This window comes from Anthonomus grandis, chromosome 22 (genome assembly GCF_022605725.1).
Source record: "Anthonomus grandis grandis chromosome 22, icAntGran1.3, whole genome shotgun sequence".
Classification (NCBI taxonomy): domain Eukaryota; kingdom Metazoa; phylum Arthropoda; class Insecta; order Coleoptera; family Curculionidae; genus Anthonomus; species Anthonomus grandis.
Window position 1 is genome coordinate 8,022,050 of NC_065567.1, and position 17,711 is coordinate 8,039,760.

At 32.4% G+C, this 17,711-nt stretch overlaps 1 protein-coding gene and 1 long non-coding RNA gene across 4 annotated transcripts in view; one reads left to right on the plus strand and one right to left on the minus strand.

Annotated features, from left to right (window-relative positions):
- Positions 1 to 17,711, minus strand: part of LOC126748234 (uncharacterized) — a 72,920-nt gene that overhangs the window by 12,988 nt on the left and 42,221 nt on the right. The gene's annotated exons all lie outside the window — the stretch shown is intronic.
- LOC126748214 (protein grainyhead) overlaps positions 1 to 17,711 on the plus strand; it is a 220,459-nt gene that overhangs the window by 12,394 nt on the left and 190,354 nt on the right. For all 3 annotated transcript variants that reach the window (XM_050457294.1, XM_050457295.1, XM_050457296.1), the window contains exon 2: positions 4,033 to 4,853. In XM_050457294.1, coding sequence (XP_050313251.1) covers positions 4,177 to 4,853 — 677 coding nt within the window. In that variant the 5' untranslated portion in view covers positions 4,033 to 4,176. The remainder of the gene's footprint in view (positions 1 to 4,032; positions 4,854 to 17,711) is intronic.

Sequence of the window (17,711 nt, forward strand, 5' to 3'; positions counted from 1 at the left end):
AATAGGTATTTCTTTAATTTTACATTTTATCATAATTTTTCGTTCAAAATTACTTACGTAACCCCTATTCATTTGTACCATATCCTTTGTGAAAAAATGTGTTCTTTCTGATTCTGCATAAAAAAATAGTGGTTTTTTATTTAAAAAACATACTGATGACGTCATATCTTTTTTCAGTCACCGTGTATTTTTAATTTCCACGCAGAAAAACCCTTAACCAAGATTCTTCTCTATTAGGTCTTCTTGAATTATGACGCCCTTTTTACTCAATAGGGGAGGATTTTTGGCATCGGCCCGTGACGTGCTAAATAATTTTTAATATTTGGTATCCATATCTACACTTGTCGCTCTGAGATAAGAGGATAAGTTAATCTTGAATTGCTAATAAATCCCTCTATCTCTAAGAATAACTGTCCAGACTTTTACGGGTAGTAGTTTGTTTAGTCTCACTGCATGACTGAGAGTGATGACTCCGTAATTTGTCAGCTTTATATATACTTTGCAACTAAATCAGTGGTTAATTCAGTTATGGCATGATATATATTTCTGTTTTTTTGTTCTTAAGTGCAAAGTCGTATTTTATAGAATCTGATCTACTACTGTCAAAACAGTATATTTGTCATAATCTACATGGGGGCAAAAGGGTTTCTTTTATAATAGTGTAACCCAAACATCATAAAGTCTTATAATTCTATTAACTATATTATGTAGTTTTTCAACTGTATGTAAAACCTAATATTTAAGCAATAATACCTAATATACCATACAATAATATTCATTAAAAAATTATAAGCTTGATAAATTGATGTTTCAAACATAAAATAAAAGTTGTTTAATTGAAAAATAAGTAACAAAAACTACTTTCAGAAGCTGAATAATAACTTATAATTTGCAGATCTAGGTCTTAAACATTTTTTAAATTAAAATTAATTTTGTTTTGTTTTTAAACTTGTTTAAAAAAATTGTCTTATTCCAATTAAAACATTCAACAAAAAACGGTCAACTGGAAGGTGCTGTTGTCGCTTAATATTCTGCATGAAAAAGCCATGCTGTAATAATTATTTTATCCCTATTAAAATTCATGCGCTATACTTCTATAGCCCAATCAGGCTTGCTTGAAAGAGATCGTTTCAGATTATTGGCCGATCAGCGCTGCGATCATAATTATTTATTCTGGGCGTGTGTAAATGACAACAATGTTTTTGTATTTAAGTAATAACACGTGCAAAAGCTTTAAGGCCAGAAACTTTAAGAACGCATTTACAAAGCACATTATTTTTATGGACCGTAATTATTGATAAAAAACTAAGAAGTAAATATTTGAAAAAACACAAATATGTAGTTTGTTGCATCGTGAAAGAATGCCGGGGAACAAGTCGAAACCGAATTTGTTTCTCGTTTTTAAGTGCATTTCTTTTTTCATCTAAATTTATTACAAGACTTAAACTGCAACATTTGCATAAACGATTTCCTATTAAAAGTAATTTAGTCTCTCATAACTTTTTTTTTAATAAATCTTTAAGTCTAACCTTCTAGACTAAGTGCTGTTTTCCTAATCTAAAGAACCAAGTTTTACCACATACTTTTATTAATATAGGACCACATCAAAATAACCAAAATGAAAATCACAATAACATTAACATAAACCCTACAATACCGCAATAACTTATTGAATCAAGCTTGGTTATTTACTTATTTTATTGGGTATTACGTCACTATTTTAATAAAAATCTCTTTTGAACATACTGCCACATGCGTTCAATTATTGAAAAGAAGAAAAAAATGGACTTGTTTACGTACTAAGAAATATGAACTTAGTATTAGTCTTCTAAACGAAATTTTCGTTTTCGCTTTAGGAAGTGCGATCTGTTTGGTCGTTTTAATATTGGTTTCACACTCGTTTTTTTTATTTTTTAATAAAATGTTAGATGTAAACAGTGTTTATTAATATAATATTGGTTACTAAGATGTTAATTAGTATTTTCGCTTCTACATTTTTTGCCATAAAAAATTATTAATTAACTCTGAGAGGTCGATGCTGTGGCAAGTTTTATTTTGCTTTGATCAACACTCATATGAAATATACAGTATTGTGTGTATTATATTTTCATATTATCATATTTTTTGTATTATAATAAAAAAAACACCAAATTGTTTTATGCAAATTTATTATGCAAAAATATAACAACAAAAAATAGTTTTGATTCTAAAAAACATATAACCCAACTAAATTAAAATCAATTCAATATTTCGTGTAGTGCCCCTTCTCCTTTATAACATCTGCACATCGTCTTAGCATGGACTCAATTAATTTCATAATATAGTCATTGTTCACTTCTTTCCAAGCCTTTTCCACTATTTCAAAGAGAATATTTGTATTAGAGCATGTTAGGTACCTGATTTTGGTGTCAATGTAATGCCATAAATTCTCTATAGGGTTTAGGTCTGGCGATTGAGATGGCCAGACCATTACATTTTTTTTTAATCGGATAGCCACCTCTTAACAAATTGAGAAGCATGTTTTGGATCGTTGTCATGCTGAAATATGGCTGTTACTGGCATGACTTCATCCATATATGGCACTAAATGTATTTGCAGAATGTCTTTGTACATGAAACGATCCATTTTGCCCACTATTCTTACTATGGGTCCCATGCCACGAGCCGAGAAACATCCCCATACAAGAATATTTCCCCCTCCATATTTTACTGTGGGGCAAATGTACTTTTTATTTAATCCTTGTTCACTGGGGCGTCTGACGTACATCACTCCATCAATAAATTATATTTAGATTTATCACTAAATATGACTTTCTTCCAATCAGCTACAGACCAGTGGACATGAGATTGGGCAAAGTGAAAACGAGCCTTGACGTTCTTCTTTGAGAGTAATTTGGTGGGGCGACGAGCAGGTAAGTTGGCATCAAGTAATCTTCTCCTTACGGTACTGGAACTGAGGTTTACTCCTCCACCCTCTTTTGATTTTGCCAAAATTTGGGAAGAAGACAAAAAAGGATTTTCTTTGGAAATTCATAGCAGCTGCCTATCCATCCTCAAATTTGTTTTTCTGGGTCTACCAGGAATGGGCGCCGGTGCAGCTGTTCCAGTAAGGCGAAATTTTTTGCAAACTCTGGATACGATTGACCTGTGAAGCCGTAAGCTTCTTGCAATGTCACTCTGCCTAACACCATTTTCGTAATGCTCCACAATAATTTTTCTTACATCACCAGAGACGGTTTTTGAGCGACCCATTTTAAGTTAATTCTGAGATTCAAAAATAACAACTTTACAGTAGGTAAATCGATATTTAACTGATAAAATACATGCGAAACAAGAATGTTGCTATATTTATGCACATTGTCTAAATAAACAAACATGAAGTTCCTTGCTCTGCATTGGCATTTTGATGATATCTCGGTATATTTATAAATAATACAGAGGCGTGTACTTAAAAGTAAAGAAATAATATGGAATAAATAAAGCAGCAAATAATATTTTTGAAAACATCGTTTGTTGCTATATTTATGCACAATAATGTATGTATATTATATTTCTGGTGTTTTTGTATTATTTTAGCATGTTGTATTTATAACTTTTCTCGATTCATAAGTTTTTCATATTCCCGTTGCTATAAATGATATTCGAATCTATTGCTATTTAGTTAAGCAAGGAATATTATATACAAAACACAAGAAAAAAAATAAGCGTAAAAATAATTATGTTCATATTTCTATCAATGACATATAAAATTATTGTTAATTATTCCATTAAAGTTTATATTGATTTTTAAGGTTAACGTCAATATTATTTTACAAGCTAATAATAGCTAATATGATTTTAATTTAGAAGCTAGTGGCAAGTCAGTTTTAATGTTTAATAACGCTGTACTTAAAAGTTATATATTAAGCGATTTTTTGTACCTTTTTTTATTTATTTGTTTTACTATTATTCAATAATTATTTTTTCTTTAAAAAATGTAGTATAAGTATAAATCACACTAAAAATGAACTTAATATATTTTTTTCTTTTATAGGTTTCAGAAACTTCTAATTCGTGCCTCATATCGAACAAAGCCATATAAGTGCCATATATCTTAAGACATTTAACAATACGTAACAAAAGTGCAATACCAATAAAAAGTGACGTTTATTCTGTGATATAACTTGCCATAAATAAAATGTCTTTGAAAATGACTAGACGAAGCATCGAAAGTTCTTCCAGCAATTCGTCACCTATGGGAGAAGACGGGTTAATGTCACCCCCACATCCCCAAGTTTCTTCAAGAGATGGCTCTCCTACGAAAATCTCGCCAAACTCTCCGCCATTGCTTGCCACCATGACACCTGTTAATGTTATGGATTTAAAAAAAGAGATGGAAGAAGAAAGTGCCATGGGAGGAAACTCCTCATATGCTCAGGTTAAGACAGAAGTTCTGTATGAAAAAGAGGATGGTGAAATATATGCTCAAAGTATACAGCACAAAAATGATGCTCCAATTGATTTGATATACGAAGATGGAAACAAGACAGTCATTTACACTACTACACCTGATCAAAAAGGCTTAGAGATATATTCCGCAGATAACTCTGGCGAAATCACTATAAACAATATCAGTACTCACCAAATACAAGGGCAACAAATCAATGATGTACTTATTGATGGTAGTAGTGGAACAATGGTGAGGTCAAATGGCGAAACTGTTGGTAGTCCTCCAGGGACAGTTTCCGTGGTGTTACAAGGAAATGGTCAGGTTCTTCAATACCCCCATCAATCTCAAGTATCCGGGACAACTGTCTTGGTTCTATCAGAATTAGTCGAAGATGTTGGCGGAGTTCCAGTTGTTGGATTAACAAGGTAAGGAACAATCATATAACTTTATAATCAATGGAATATAATAATATATTATTATACTTTTAATACTATTATACTTTTTAACGCTCCCATCGCTCGCAATCTCATACAATAAAAAGAAGGGTGTCTCACTTATTGGGTTATGCAGGTAGAATTTTGCTGGTGTTATTTTTAGATTTTATGTATATAAAGGGTATAGAGAGTCTTGTTATTTTTTTTATGTAAAAATAATTGTTCTTTTAGGGGTTTCATTATATCTCCTTTATTGAAGACATTTAGACTTTAATAGCTTAACTTACTTTGGTTGCCTGCAGTAAATATTTGTTACAATTTTCTCTTTACTTTGACGGGTTTATAATGCTACTAAGTAATTGTATTCAACTAAACTAATAAAAATTAGTTTAGTTGATGTGCTCCTGTATTTCTTTGTTTTTTAAAGAAACGATACTAAATTTATTTAAAAACAACTAAAGGAAAGTAAGTTAAATATGTAAAATAATATAGCATATCAGTTTTTAAAATTGTATTAAATTATAAATAAAATTTGTTTTAGCGCTTTACATAAATACCATTTTAAAGAAACATCTTATAATACATAATTTACAGACTTGAGACTACTTACTAATTGTATTGGTTTAAATAGATTATATACATATATTTTTTTTTAAGAATTTTCTTGAGGTAAAGGACCGATACCTCAAGAAAATTGTTAAATGTACTGCTATACAAAAAAGTGACCTTAATAAAAGTTATTCAGTAAATTATTCGTCAGATTCTACCTGCATAATTTTTTTCTGTCATTTCTCCAAAGGACAAAAGTTACTTGCATCATGCGTGACTTTTTTGCCATTCTATATTAAATTAAGGGCATTTTCTTATCGTTTTATTTTAATACTTGTTAACATTATGCCGCCCGACGCCGTACAATAATTGCTGCAACTGGTAAGTAGCTTATTATAATATTGTCACATTTTTGTCAGGTGTATCAACATAATCATAATTAGGGTTGCTTGAGGTAAATGCTCTAAATTTAATTCATAATAAATTATGAATAGCATATTTAAAGACACATTTAAAGTTTGTATTATCCCCACTTTAGAATCATAGGAAGTTAAGGAGGAATAGAACAGATATTCGCCGACAATAACATTATGATAACATCTTTTGAAATTCTCGTTTCTTATACGATGATGGTATTTATAATTACCTATATCTATGAAACCTATATCTATGAAATGCATTTATAAAAAAAAATTGATTCCTCTCTAATAACCATAAACATGTATAATCAATCCATTAACTTAATAACCATTCAGTATACAAGGGGGTTATTGTTGACCAAATTATGGCATAAACCATGCATTAACCACTGTCATGTATTCCATATAAGAATATGAATAATACTAATAATTCCAGCTGGTGATCTTTCCTATTCTATATAAATAGGCTCGAAAATGAAATAGTGAACTTCGTCATGCTGCCTCTCAATCCATGCTTGAATTGTTGAAAGGTCCAACGATCTCTCGACTTATCTCCCACTTGCGTTGCCAGCGATCGTGCTCTTCTTTGACAGCTACCCTTCCCTTAACCTCCACTCATTCGTAAATCGCCTGTCTCTCTCTATCGAAAGGAGGAAGATGGGAATACTAACACATATGGAGCGGAGAAAGCGAAGAAAGGCGCTCTCGGTAAACACGTTTAGTCAGTGTGTGGGCCCAAGCCTTAGCTCCGTACAAGAGGTTGCTTGAATACACCTCAAATATTTGATGAAATGACCCCGATATCACATATTATTATATGCCACTGTGTAATTTTATAGTGTAATAATGGTATATCATACACAGGAAAATCTTTAAAAAATTGAACTTAATAGTTATCCCACACCGCGTCGGTTAACATTCGGGGCTTTCGCATCGCCACTTGGCCAATCAGGTATCCGAATTTCATCGTTCGGGTGGCGTGAGCGACCGTACCAGACACGACTCGGCACGAGGCAAACCGGCAGAGCGGCTTCGCGACCCGCGTCTGCCTGTTTTCTATGTTTTTTTTATCAACCTGTTAATGGCGTTAACGTTTAACCACCCCACAATCTCAGTCAAAAAAATAATTTATTTCTTTTTAACTTGGATAACACAAACATAATATTAAATTTCTCAACGTATATCACGCGGACATTTTATTCGATATTTATCGTTGAAGTTCAATCAAAATATACACCTGGTGTAAACCAAAAATAAACATATATTTAACTATCGTGTGTTGCTTGCAATGAAAGGGGTTTATGGATAATAGGAATAAGCCTGACTAGAAAAGCGGATGCCTTGGTGGCTTTTTTGGCATTTTGCTAAATTTCGTCATCAAAAGACAGCTTGTTGTCGATCATGACTTCAAGGTATTCTGCAGTAGGCCTAGTTTTATGTTGAACGTAGCCTATTTGCGATTTCGGTCTTATTGAATCCACGACTCTTTATAAGCTTCGGAAATAAAACCTTGGTGTCCATTAGATCACAAGAATTTTTAATGCGTGAAGCTCTTCCGGAGTATTTACTGTTTCATCATAATAAACCGACTCTTTCAAAAAGCCCCACAGAAAAAAATTATAAGGCGTTAAATATGGAGAGCGAGAAGGCCAAGAAATAGGTTCATTGCGCCCTTTCCATCTATTCGGAAACTATGAAACTATACTAGACGTTCATCAAATTCTTGTCTAAAATGTGGAGTTTCATCATGTAGGAACCACATATTCTATCTTACAGTTAGGGAAAGATCTTCGAATAATTGTGGCAGATTATGTCGAGTAAATCTAAACAATTCACCGGTCCCGTTGAAATAAGAAACAGTAGGCTACAATAAGCATGCCATTTACCACGCCAACACAAACATTTAATAAGAATCAACGTTAAAAATTAGATCTTTTTATAGCATGTGGATTTTCTACTGCCCAAACATGATTGTTGTGCAAATTTTGCGCTCCATCTTGTGTAAAGTCGTCATCGTCTATATACAAAAATAATTTTGTAAAATCTATATTTCTGCTGGACTGGTCTACAATCCACTGGCAAAATATAATTCTTCTAGGATTATTTTCAGATTGTAACGTTTGTACCTATCGATAATGGTAAGGATAATACTGTTCTTGTATTGTTTTCGACACTTTATTATGAGAAACTTCAACATGAGCTTCTATGGCTCACGCGGTCGTCTTCGACTATTTCTAAAATGTTTTTCTTTATTTGTAATATTTCAAGTTGCTCTTCCAGCATGGCCTCCTCGTTGTTCTTTTAAATACCCTGTTTCACGAAGTCTAATAAGTAATTTTACAAACAGACGTAGAACCGAATAATTTCCTAAAGGAAACCTTTCTGCATACAACCTGCATGATGCGGCTGCATTGTGCTGGCTCTCTCCATAGCTAAGTATTATGTCCACTAGTTCATTGTTTTCGTAAAATTGGATATTTTTAGGCACAAAATAATCCAGAAAACGAAATACGCACTATTAAAAGACTGATACAACTGTTTGAACCAAAAATTCATACTGAAAACCGCACAATGTAATAAAAATTTTGATAAACGGTGAGAGTACTAAACAACAAACGGTAAGAATTTACATAAATTATAATTTTACACTGGGCCAGAATAGAAAATCTTTAATCTTCTTCCGAAGATGCTAACATCGTTAGCGAAACACGTGTCGAGAGTAAAATAAAAAGTTTTGGTTAATGATAAAACTGTCTCTTAATTTAAGTGTCACCCCAAAGGTTTCAAGCCTAGAACTATGAAAAAATTGTTTATTAACGTTCTTATTTTTAACATTTTTAATGTTTTACTATGCTTTATGTATAATTTTTATATAGGTGATTTTTGGTATATTAACTCCTTAAGACGAGTTCTACAAGCGGTTAAAATAAACGCCTTAACTTTGAAAACACCCTGTATAATAAAGCACGAAATTCTAACCATAGCGATATAAGATATATTTATTGAAAACTTACTGAGTGTGAAAATTTATTTTTTTAAGTATAAATAAAATAATTATACTTAATACTGAAAATTCTTCAACAATGTATAACTATTTTATTAGATAAAAGAAAATAATTTACATTCTGTATAGTAAAATCTGTATTGTTGTGACGAATTCATAATGAGTTACTTATTATATTGGGTATTACGTCACTTATAGCAAAAATCAATTTAGAAATTTTTATCTCACACGCTTAACAATTGAAAAGAAGAAGAAAATAGACTTATTCACGTATTTAAAAGAAATATGAACTTAAATCTGTAACGATACCGTTCGATATACTTAATTTAATTTAAGTTCAATAAGTTTTAAATACAATAATTTACTTGAGGTATAATAGATTTTTTAGTGACGTAATACCCAATATAATAAGTAACTCATTCTGTATAGCTCTATGAACTAAGCAGGCATTACAGTATATTTGAATAATTCTTCAAATGTCAGCTTCCAAATTTAAACACTAAACATGTCCAATCTATCCAGACGATTCTTGAAACAGTTTACAGTAGAATCAGTTATGAGATCTACGGGTAACGAATTCCAAACATCAAACACTCTATTAGGCAAAAACATTTGATGTGTTTTTGCTTTATACATCTGTTTTTTTAATTTTAAAGTGTGACCGCGAAGTCTAATATCCCGATTTCTTTCAAATAGTTCGTTTAGATCATAGCCCAAATAATTATACAGGATTCTGAATGTAAAAATTAAATCACCACGAAGCTTTTGTTTATCAAAAGTTAGCAAGTTTGCATTTGAAAGTCTCTCACTGTAGGTAGGTCTCGGCATACGCAAACCATACGTAGATCGTGTAGCGCGTCGCTGCAACAATTCAAGTAAAGTTTTGTCGCGCACCAAGTCCGCGCACCAGACGGGACCTGCATATTCAATAATAGGCCGGACAAACGTGGTATACAACTTCATAAAGTTGTGAAATGTAATTTTAACAAAAGCCTTATGTAGCAGACACAGCATTATTTTTTCCTAAATGTAACACCACACACTTGTCCGCGTTAAGTGGAATTAGCCATTCACTGCACCACTTCCAAATAGTGTCCAGATCGGTTTGCAATTGTTGATAAGAAGTTAGGGGAACTGCATATATTTTTGTGTCGTCAGCAAACATTGATACGCAATATTTTAGTTCTGAAGGTAAATCACACGTGTAAGCTAGTAACAGGAGAGGGTCGAGGACGGAGCCCTGAGGGACTCCGCTGGATACTGGATAGAATTTTGACATGTTGCCCCCCTCCTCACACTGAACTTTCTGTTTTTTAAAAAGTCTTCAATCCAATTTAACAATTCTCCTCTAATGTCAAGATGTTCTAGCTTATGTAACAATCGCTTCATGGGAACTCTATTAAATGCCTTAGCAAAGTCGAGGTAGATGAGATCTGTTGGTTGGTTTTTGTCTAAAGCTGTTATCCATTGGTTAAGGCATTGAAGCAGGTTAGTAATCGTAGAGCGACCCCTTACAAATCCGTGTTGGATATTGGGTATTACATAATTTCAGTAAAGAATGTTTGCACTTCATCTCGAACAATGGACTCCATAATTTTGCAAACAATCGATACTAGGCTTATCGGCCTCTAGTTGCCTGCTGATAACTTATCGCCTTTTTTAAAAATTGGCGTGACCGATGCGACTTTCCACTGTTCGAGTACAGAGTTTTTCATCATTGAGTATTTCATTACCTTTGCGAAAGAGGCGCAGCTATCACTTCACTGCATTTTTTTAGAATAGTTGCCGTTAATTTGTCCAAACCTGCAGACGAATCGTTTTTTAATTTTTGAATCTTTTGTTTAATTATTTCCTCATTTATATTTATTGTTGTTAATGAGTTTAAGATACGAGGACAGTGTGGGGTAGGTAATACATCTTGTTCAGGCTCTTTAGTGAATGCCTGTTCGAAAGTTCTCGCCAACTCTTCCGCGACTTGCATTTCGTTTTCACACATGTTGTTGTTGCCTTTTTTTAGTAACGGTATTAAAACCCTTGATTTAATTGAGGAGCGAATGTATTTAAATAGTTTTTTGGGGTTTTTGTCGTTTGCTAAATTAATTTAAAAATTTTGGCGGGAATTTTTGATTAGGTTTGTAAGCATTTTCGAAAAATTACGATGATTCGTCAGGTTAATGTCATTTCTTGAACGCTTATATTTTGTCCACAGATGTTTCTTCCGTTTAACCATGTTAAAAAGATTTTTATTTATCCAAGGTTTCTTTGCTTTCTGTCGCATTGGTTTTTCTTGAGAATTCAAAGTAGAGTAATGTTGAGAGTCGCAAAGAATATTATAAAAAACTGACTACATTTCAGATGAGGATTCACAGGATATAAACATTTGGTCCAACTTTCCTAGATCACTACAGACATGTTCGAAATTTGTCACCAAGCATTTATTTTGACTAGTGCTCTGTTTTCCATTATGGGATTTTGTGGAAAATTGAAGTTCTGCATTGATTATATTATAATCTAATTTTCCAATAGGGTCCTCGATTTTAATATTGCAAACAAGAGATTCTTCGTTTGTTAGTAATAAGTCGAGGGTCGATGGTTCCTGGTTTTGTCTGTATCTGGTTGGTTCAGTGATAAGTTGGACAGATTATTTAATATTAAGTCACTAAAATAGGTTTCAGAATTGTATGGTCCAGGAAATAACGTAAGCGGCCATTTTAAACTAGGAAAATTAAAGTCACCGACTATTACTAAATTTTCACATGTCCTTGACAAGTCTTGCATCTTTTCAAAAAGCTTTTTGTTGTTCTCAAAACTGGTATCATTTGCGGGGAACCGATAGATACACATAAAAGTAAAAGAAATATCTTTGCTTGCTATTTTTAATATTAGGGTGTCTACGTTCTCAGAAGAAAATGGTAACTTTTGTGAAGAAAAATCAATTAAAATTTGATTGCTTACATAGGCGCAAACTCCGCCCCCCGGTTTATTTGTTATATCTGTTCTGAATAAAGTATACCCGGGTAAGTCAACCAAGGGATCAGGTATTTTATTTGAAAGCCATGTTTCGGTTATAAAAATAAGATTTGGGTTTGTTAGTTGAATTTTTTAGACAAACTCGTTGTATTTAGCCAATAAACTGCCTAGATTTGTATATTAGATTTTCCATTAGAGAAAAGATGTATCTAATCGTTTTTTGTATCAACAGACACAATTTCTGGAACCCCTTTTATGTACTTGATGGTAAGGTTATCTTCACCTTTAGCATTTTTACGTTCAAGTTCTTCTCGTAATTGGGTTAAATAGTTAAGTTTATTTTTGGTTTTGTCATCTGATATTTTGATCGAGCGGGTAAGGCCATATCCAGGAGTTTATTTTTGTGACGTAATAGTTTCTTTACCGTGTTAGCATCAGTAAAGGTAACTTTAATGTAGCGAGGGCGTCCTCCGGGTTTTGGTACTTGGCCCAATCTCAAAACGGAAATTGAAGCTGGTACGTGCTCATCCATGACAGTTAATGTTTTCATGACCTCCGTAGTATCCTTTTGTTTACGAGTTGTGACGTCACCAAGAGATTCTGGAATCCCTTTTAATCAAGACGTTTTTAGATCTATTTATTCTTTAAAATACTTTAATAGTATTACAAGGAATCTTTTAAATGTTATATATAAATATATATAACATAGTATATAACACATTTTATTATTTTAAAATTTTTGTTTACACTCACTTCTTTATCATAGTGTAACAGATTTAAAAAGCAAGTACACTCTAAAATGCGTACCTATGTGTTAAATCTAAATGATTAATTTGAAACTCGGAAAAGTTATATTAATCTGTATCAGTAAATTCTAATCTAAATTATCAGATAAACGCCAAGAAGGAAAAAAAATAATGAAATGTAAAACACAACAAAACACACAGGGAAAGATGGTTCATTTCTCCAGATCAAGAGTTTCTCGCAAATAATTTAACTTTCTTTTAACATTATAAAACGTATTACGAAATTAAGTTTTCCCTTTATCTGATTAGATAAAACCCGACAATATAATTATTTATCTATCAGGTAAACTAGAAAGTTAAAATTTAATTTAGTTCACTTACTGAACAGCAAAAATATCATAGGTAGCAAGCATATCACAGGTATGCCTTTAATGAACTTCTTTAGGGCACAAGAGAATCTCAAATATATAGTGGTCAAGTATGATCGCAAGGTAAACAGTTGCCTAAATACTCATTTTCGTTAACAGTAGCTTTGATTTTTTCGGTTTCTCGATGGCGACAATCCTTTAGTCTCTTAGTAGTACCAGTATCTGACCTTGAAATTTATGTAGCAGCAGCCTGCAGCATGTTCTTTTTCATCACGATGTTGTTTTCGATCAAAACGAGATTTTATACATGCTATAAAAATATAAATATCTCCAAAAGATTTTATCCTAAGTTGTTTATTTTTATTGCAGTATAATATAAGTCCGTAGTTTAATTTTCAACTCCTGCATTTTAACGGCTTTGCTACATTCAAGATATAAAAATACGTCTAAGTATGTTGCCTTAGTGTTGATTACCAAATAAAAAAAAATTAAAAATAAAAAAACCAAATATTACAAATAATATAAGACACTATTATTTTTAGTAGGCATCTTAAATATTTAAAATTACTTTATATAATCTCTACACTTATTTTCAGTAGAAGATTGAAGCTTCAATTTTGTATTAACCAAAATAAAGTATATTGGTGAATTAATAAACCTATTTTCTTTATTTATTTTTCTTATTATTAGGGTCATATTACTCCTGAGGATTTATGCTGACACTTTATTTTTTATATTAAAGAAAGCTCTATCATAAAAGCTTTTACTAATCATTAAATCTTACTTTTACAAGTTCCTTAAGATAAGTTTTTTAATCTAAATAAACAATGTTCTTTTCTTTTACATATTTAAATATAAAATTCAAAAGAAATTTGAAATGTTCAACATGTCTTAGAGAGCCTGGACGTGTAACGAATTAAGGATTTATTGTTATTACCTTGTATTTTATTTGTAATTGATAATAGCCATCAAAAGACCTAGACAAGAAATATTTCAAGTAAGTATACGCTTAGCCCACGCAACCATCTAACGATGTGGCTTCCTTCGATATACGAAGTAAAGATATACGAATACGAAGAACGATAAAGAGGGACAGAGTAATATTTTTCAAATTCGATTATTCAGTGGCGTCACTTTTATTAAATTTCTCGTTCTAATTTTAACTGCTTGATATTTGTAAGAGTTATTTTAAAGTTTTATTTATAAAAGAAAAAGATTCATTTTTAGACTGTTGAACAAAAATAGGGGGTACTGCAAAAAAAAAATTGCAGTACTGCGGTAACCTATGAGGTTACTAGAATTTGTGTATGGCATATTTGTTGATTTTAAAGTTAATACATCATATATGCTTTTAAATTACTTAAAATATTTTAAATAAACAAGCCAGAGAGCTCCAAATCCCAACAATACTAAAATAAGAAGATAATAATGTAGTTGTATTGGAACAAATTTATTTATTTCTAAGAAATAAATTTTCTCTTACCACATTATTATTATTATTGTGTTAACAATAGCAGGCGCTGAGACCGATGAAGCTATTGTTTCTTCCGTATGTTTCAGGCTTGAGTAGGTGGACCTGCTCACATGCAGTAGTGGATCATTCTCTCCGAATTTTGTCCCAGCTCAACATCAATGCGATTCTTGAAGATATTCGTATTTCGGGCTGTCGCCGTTTCCTGATTTAACGAGTTCCACAAGTGCACTGCACGATTTGTTACAAAGTTTTTTCTGGGAAGTTTTGCCGTTCTTTCTTTTTCAAGCTTCCTTGTATGTCCTCGGAGATGATGGTTTTGGCTATAGTGGAAAAGGTTCGCCAAATTCCACTGGTAATAACCACTGGTAATCTTGTAGGTTTCGATGAGATTGCCTCTATGTCTTCGCTCTCTGAGAGTGGTCAAACCAAACCTGATTAATCTTTGTGGATATGGCACCTCGCTTAATTCGTAAGGGATTTTTATTACTTTGCGCTGTAATTTCTCCAATTGGTCTATATTTTTAATATAATATGGGTTCCATACAACAAAGGCATATTCTATTTTTGGTCTTATGTAACTTTTGTATAGAGTGGATATCATTTCAATAGAATGGTCCCTAAAAACTTGTTTTATTAGATAGACTAGCGAGTTTGCTTTTTTACAAATTCTGGTTATATGACATTTCCATTTTAGGTCTGATGTTATTAGGACTCCTAGATCATTTTGTTCGTTCACTGATTTTAAGGCACATCCATTCAGAAAATATTCATTATCAGGATTATCTGGACCGATCCTCAACACTGTGCATTTGGATGTGTTTAGTTTCATACCCCATTGCCTTGACCACATCTCAACATTTTGCAGGTCTGCCTGGAGCAGCGCTGCGCTGGTTAGAGGATTAGCATATATTTTGCAGTCATCTGCAAACAGACTTGTGTCCATCTTTATAAGTCCAACTAGATCAAACAAATATGATGTAAAAAGCACTCTACTACCGATAAAAAGCAACTATGCAACTATGCCACTAAAAAGCAACTACCGATCCCTGGATAACGCCGCTGCTCACTCGATGTGGACTGGACAGCTCCCCATTGACTATAACCTGGTAGAATCTCTCATTCAGTAATGCCTTGATCAGATCAAGCAGCTTTCCTCTGACTCCAAAATGCTCCAGCTTTGCCATAAAGAGCTTGTGCGGGACTTTATCAAATGCCTTTTCATAGTCAAGATATATTATGTCTGTTGGCTGGCCATTGTCGTGATTTTTTGTCCAGTCATTCAAACACTCTAAAAGGTTTGTTGTTGTTGAACGTTTAGGCAAAAATCCATGCTGAGAGGCAGGTATCAAACCATTCTCCAGAAAGAATGCTATGAGCTCCTTAACTATTACTTTCTCCATACATTTCAGTGGGTTGCATGTGAGGCTGATGAGGTTTGTAGTTTTCCGGTTTGTTCCGGTCTCCCTTCTTGAATAGTGGTGTCACAATTTTATCTTTCCTTGTTCTAAGCATTCCTGCATTGCCTCCAAAAGCAAGGGACTGAGGGAATTTCTGCAATTTTTAAGGAAAACTGCTAGGATTTTATCTGGTCCTGAGCTTGAGTCCCTTTTCATATTTTCAAGCACTTCTTCGACTTTCTCTTTTGTAAAATGAATAGTTACAATTGAGGGTTGCACCCTGCTGTGATTAGGCAATAATGGAATTGGATCTGAATCCTTCGTGAATGCTGTATCAAACTGTTCTGCGAATGTTTCCGCCATGGATTTGCTGTCAGAAACTGCTGGGTTGCTGTATCTTTTAGGGTTATGGTTGAGATTTTCGAGTTTAAGTTGCGATTTACATATTTAAATAGTTTCTTGGGCGAGGCCGAGTTTGCAAGACCATTTTCATATTTCTTTCTGGCGTCGACCAACTTATGTTTGGTAATATTATTTTGGCACATATAGGCTTGATATTTGTCTTGAGTTTTGTTTGTTATATACTTTTCCCATAGTTTCCGTTTTTTGTTAATTTTTTTGAAAATATTTTCATTTATCCATGGTTTTTGGGGGTTTGTTTTCACACGTCTGGTAGGAATGTATTGTTCGATAGCACCATTCATAACATTTTGAAAGTTTTCGAAGATCGATTTATTCGCATGCGCTGGTTGTAGTTGAATGAAGTGGTTGATTTCTTCATAGTTTGCAATGTAAAAGTTCCTTCTTACAATTGTTTGTGTGATTGAACATGTAAGATTAAAATTTTTCTTCTCAAAGTAAATAATATTATATTTATACTACATTGTTATACTAAAAGTTGAAATATAATGTGATGAGGAGCATCACTTTAATTAAGTTTACTCGTAAAATGAGAGTGCTAATAAAATAAAATTAGATGAAACTTAATAAACATAAAATGCTTACTATTAAAAATGGTTTAACAGCTTAAATCAAATGCTTTGCATACAGACCAGCTACATCTAAATATGGTGTTTGTGCTACGATTTTTTTTTTTTGTACTTATATATAGCTGTAGCATTAAGACTCATGTCTTTTCATCACAGTGGAAGCAGGCAGTTGTGGTATCTTATCCAAAATCAAATAATCTTAAAAAAATGTATTAGAACTAAGGCAAATGGTGGTATATTTAAGTAAAAAAAAACAAATTACAACAACTGCATGAAATCCTAGTGCTTTTAAATTGCGATTATTGTGATTATGTATTCGTCGCATTTTTGGACTTTTTTAAACACTATTTCAAAACACTGGACTGCCTGATTCCAGCAAGTAATTACATGTTTGGCTCGTTTCTGCGTTTTAGTTTTTTAAATATAGATATTTACATATTCAAGTTTAAAAATTAAAATTTATTAAATTAAATAATTTTGTAGATTGTACGTTACTGAATTTCGCTACTACCTTCTCGGGCTGTCAAGAAAATAGCCTAAAGTGGAAGGCAGAAGATAATTTTATCTACTTAAATGCATGACATACGCAATTACTTTGTTGTTACTGGAAAAACTAGTCTCGTTAAATTAAAATCATTCTCGATAGCTGTTTTATTTAATAATAAAATGATTCTACATTTACTTATATATACAGGATGATTCAGAATAAACAATGCACCCCAAATATTTATACTTTATTTTAAATACAATTTTACTAAATAAGGCTTCTAACAAAACATTTGTCTTTTTTTATAAAATCTATATTTTATTTGAAATATATATTACGGTTTTGGTAACCCTGTTTCTACTGTTTCGCTGTCCAGATAAAGAATGAGCATAAATTCTTTTATAATTTACTATATAATTTACTATATTTTTTTTTATTCAAGGAAT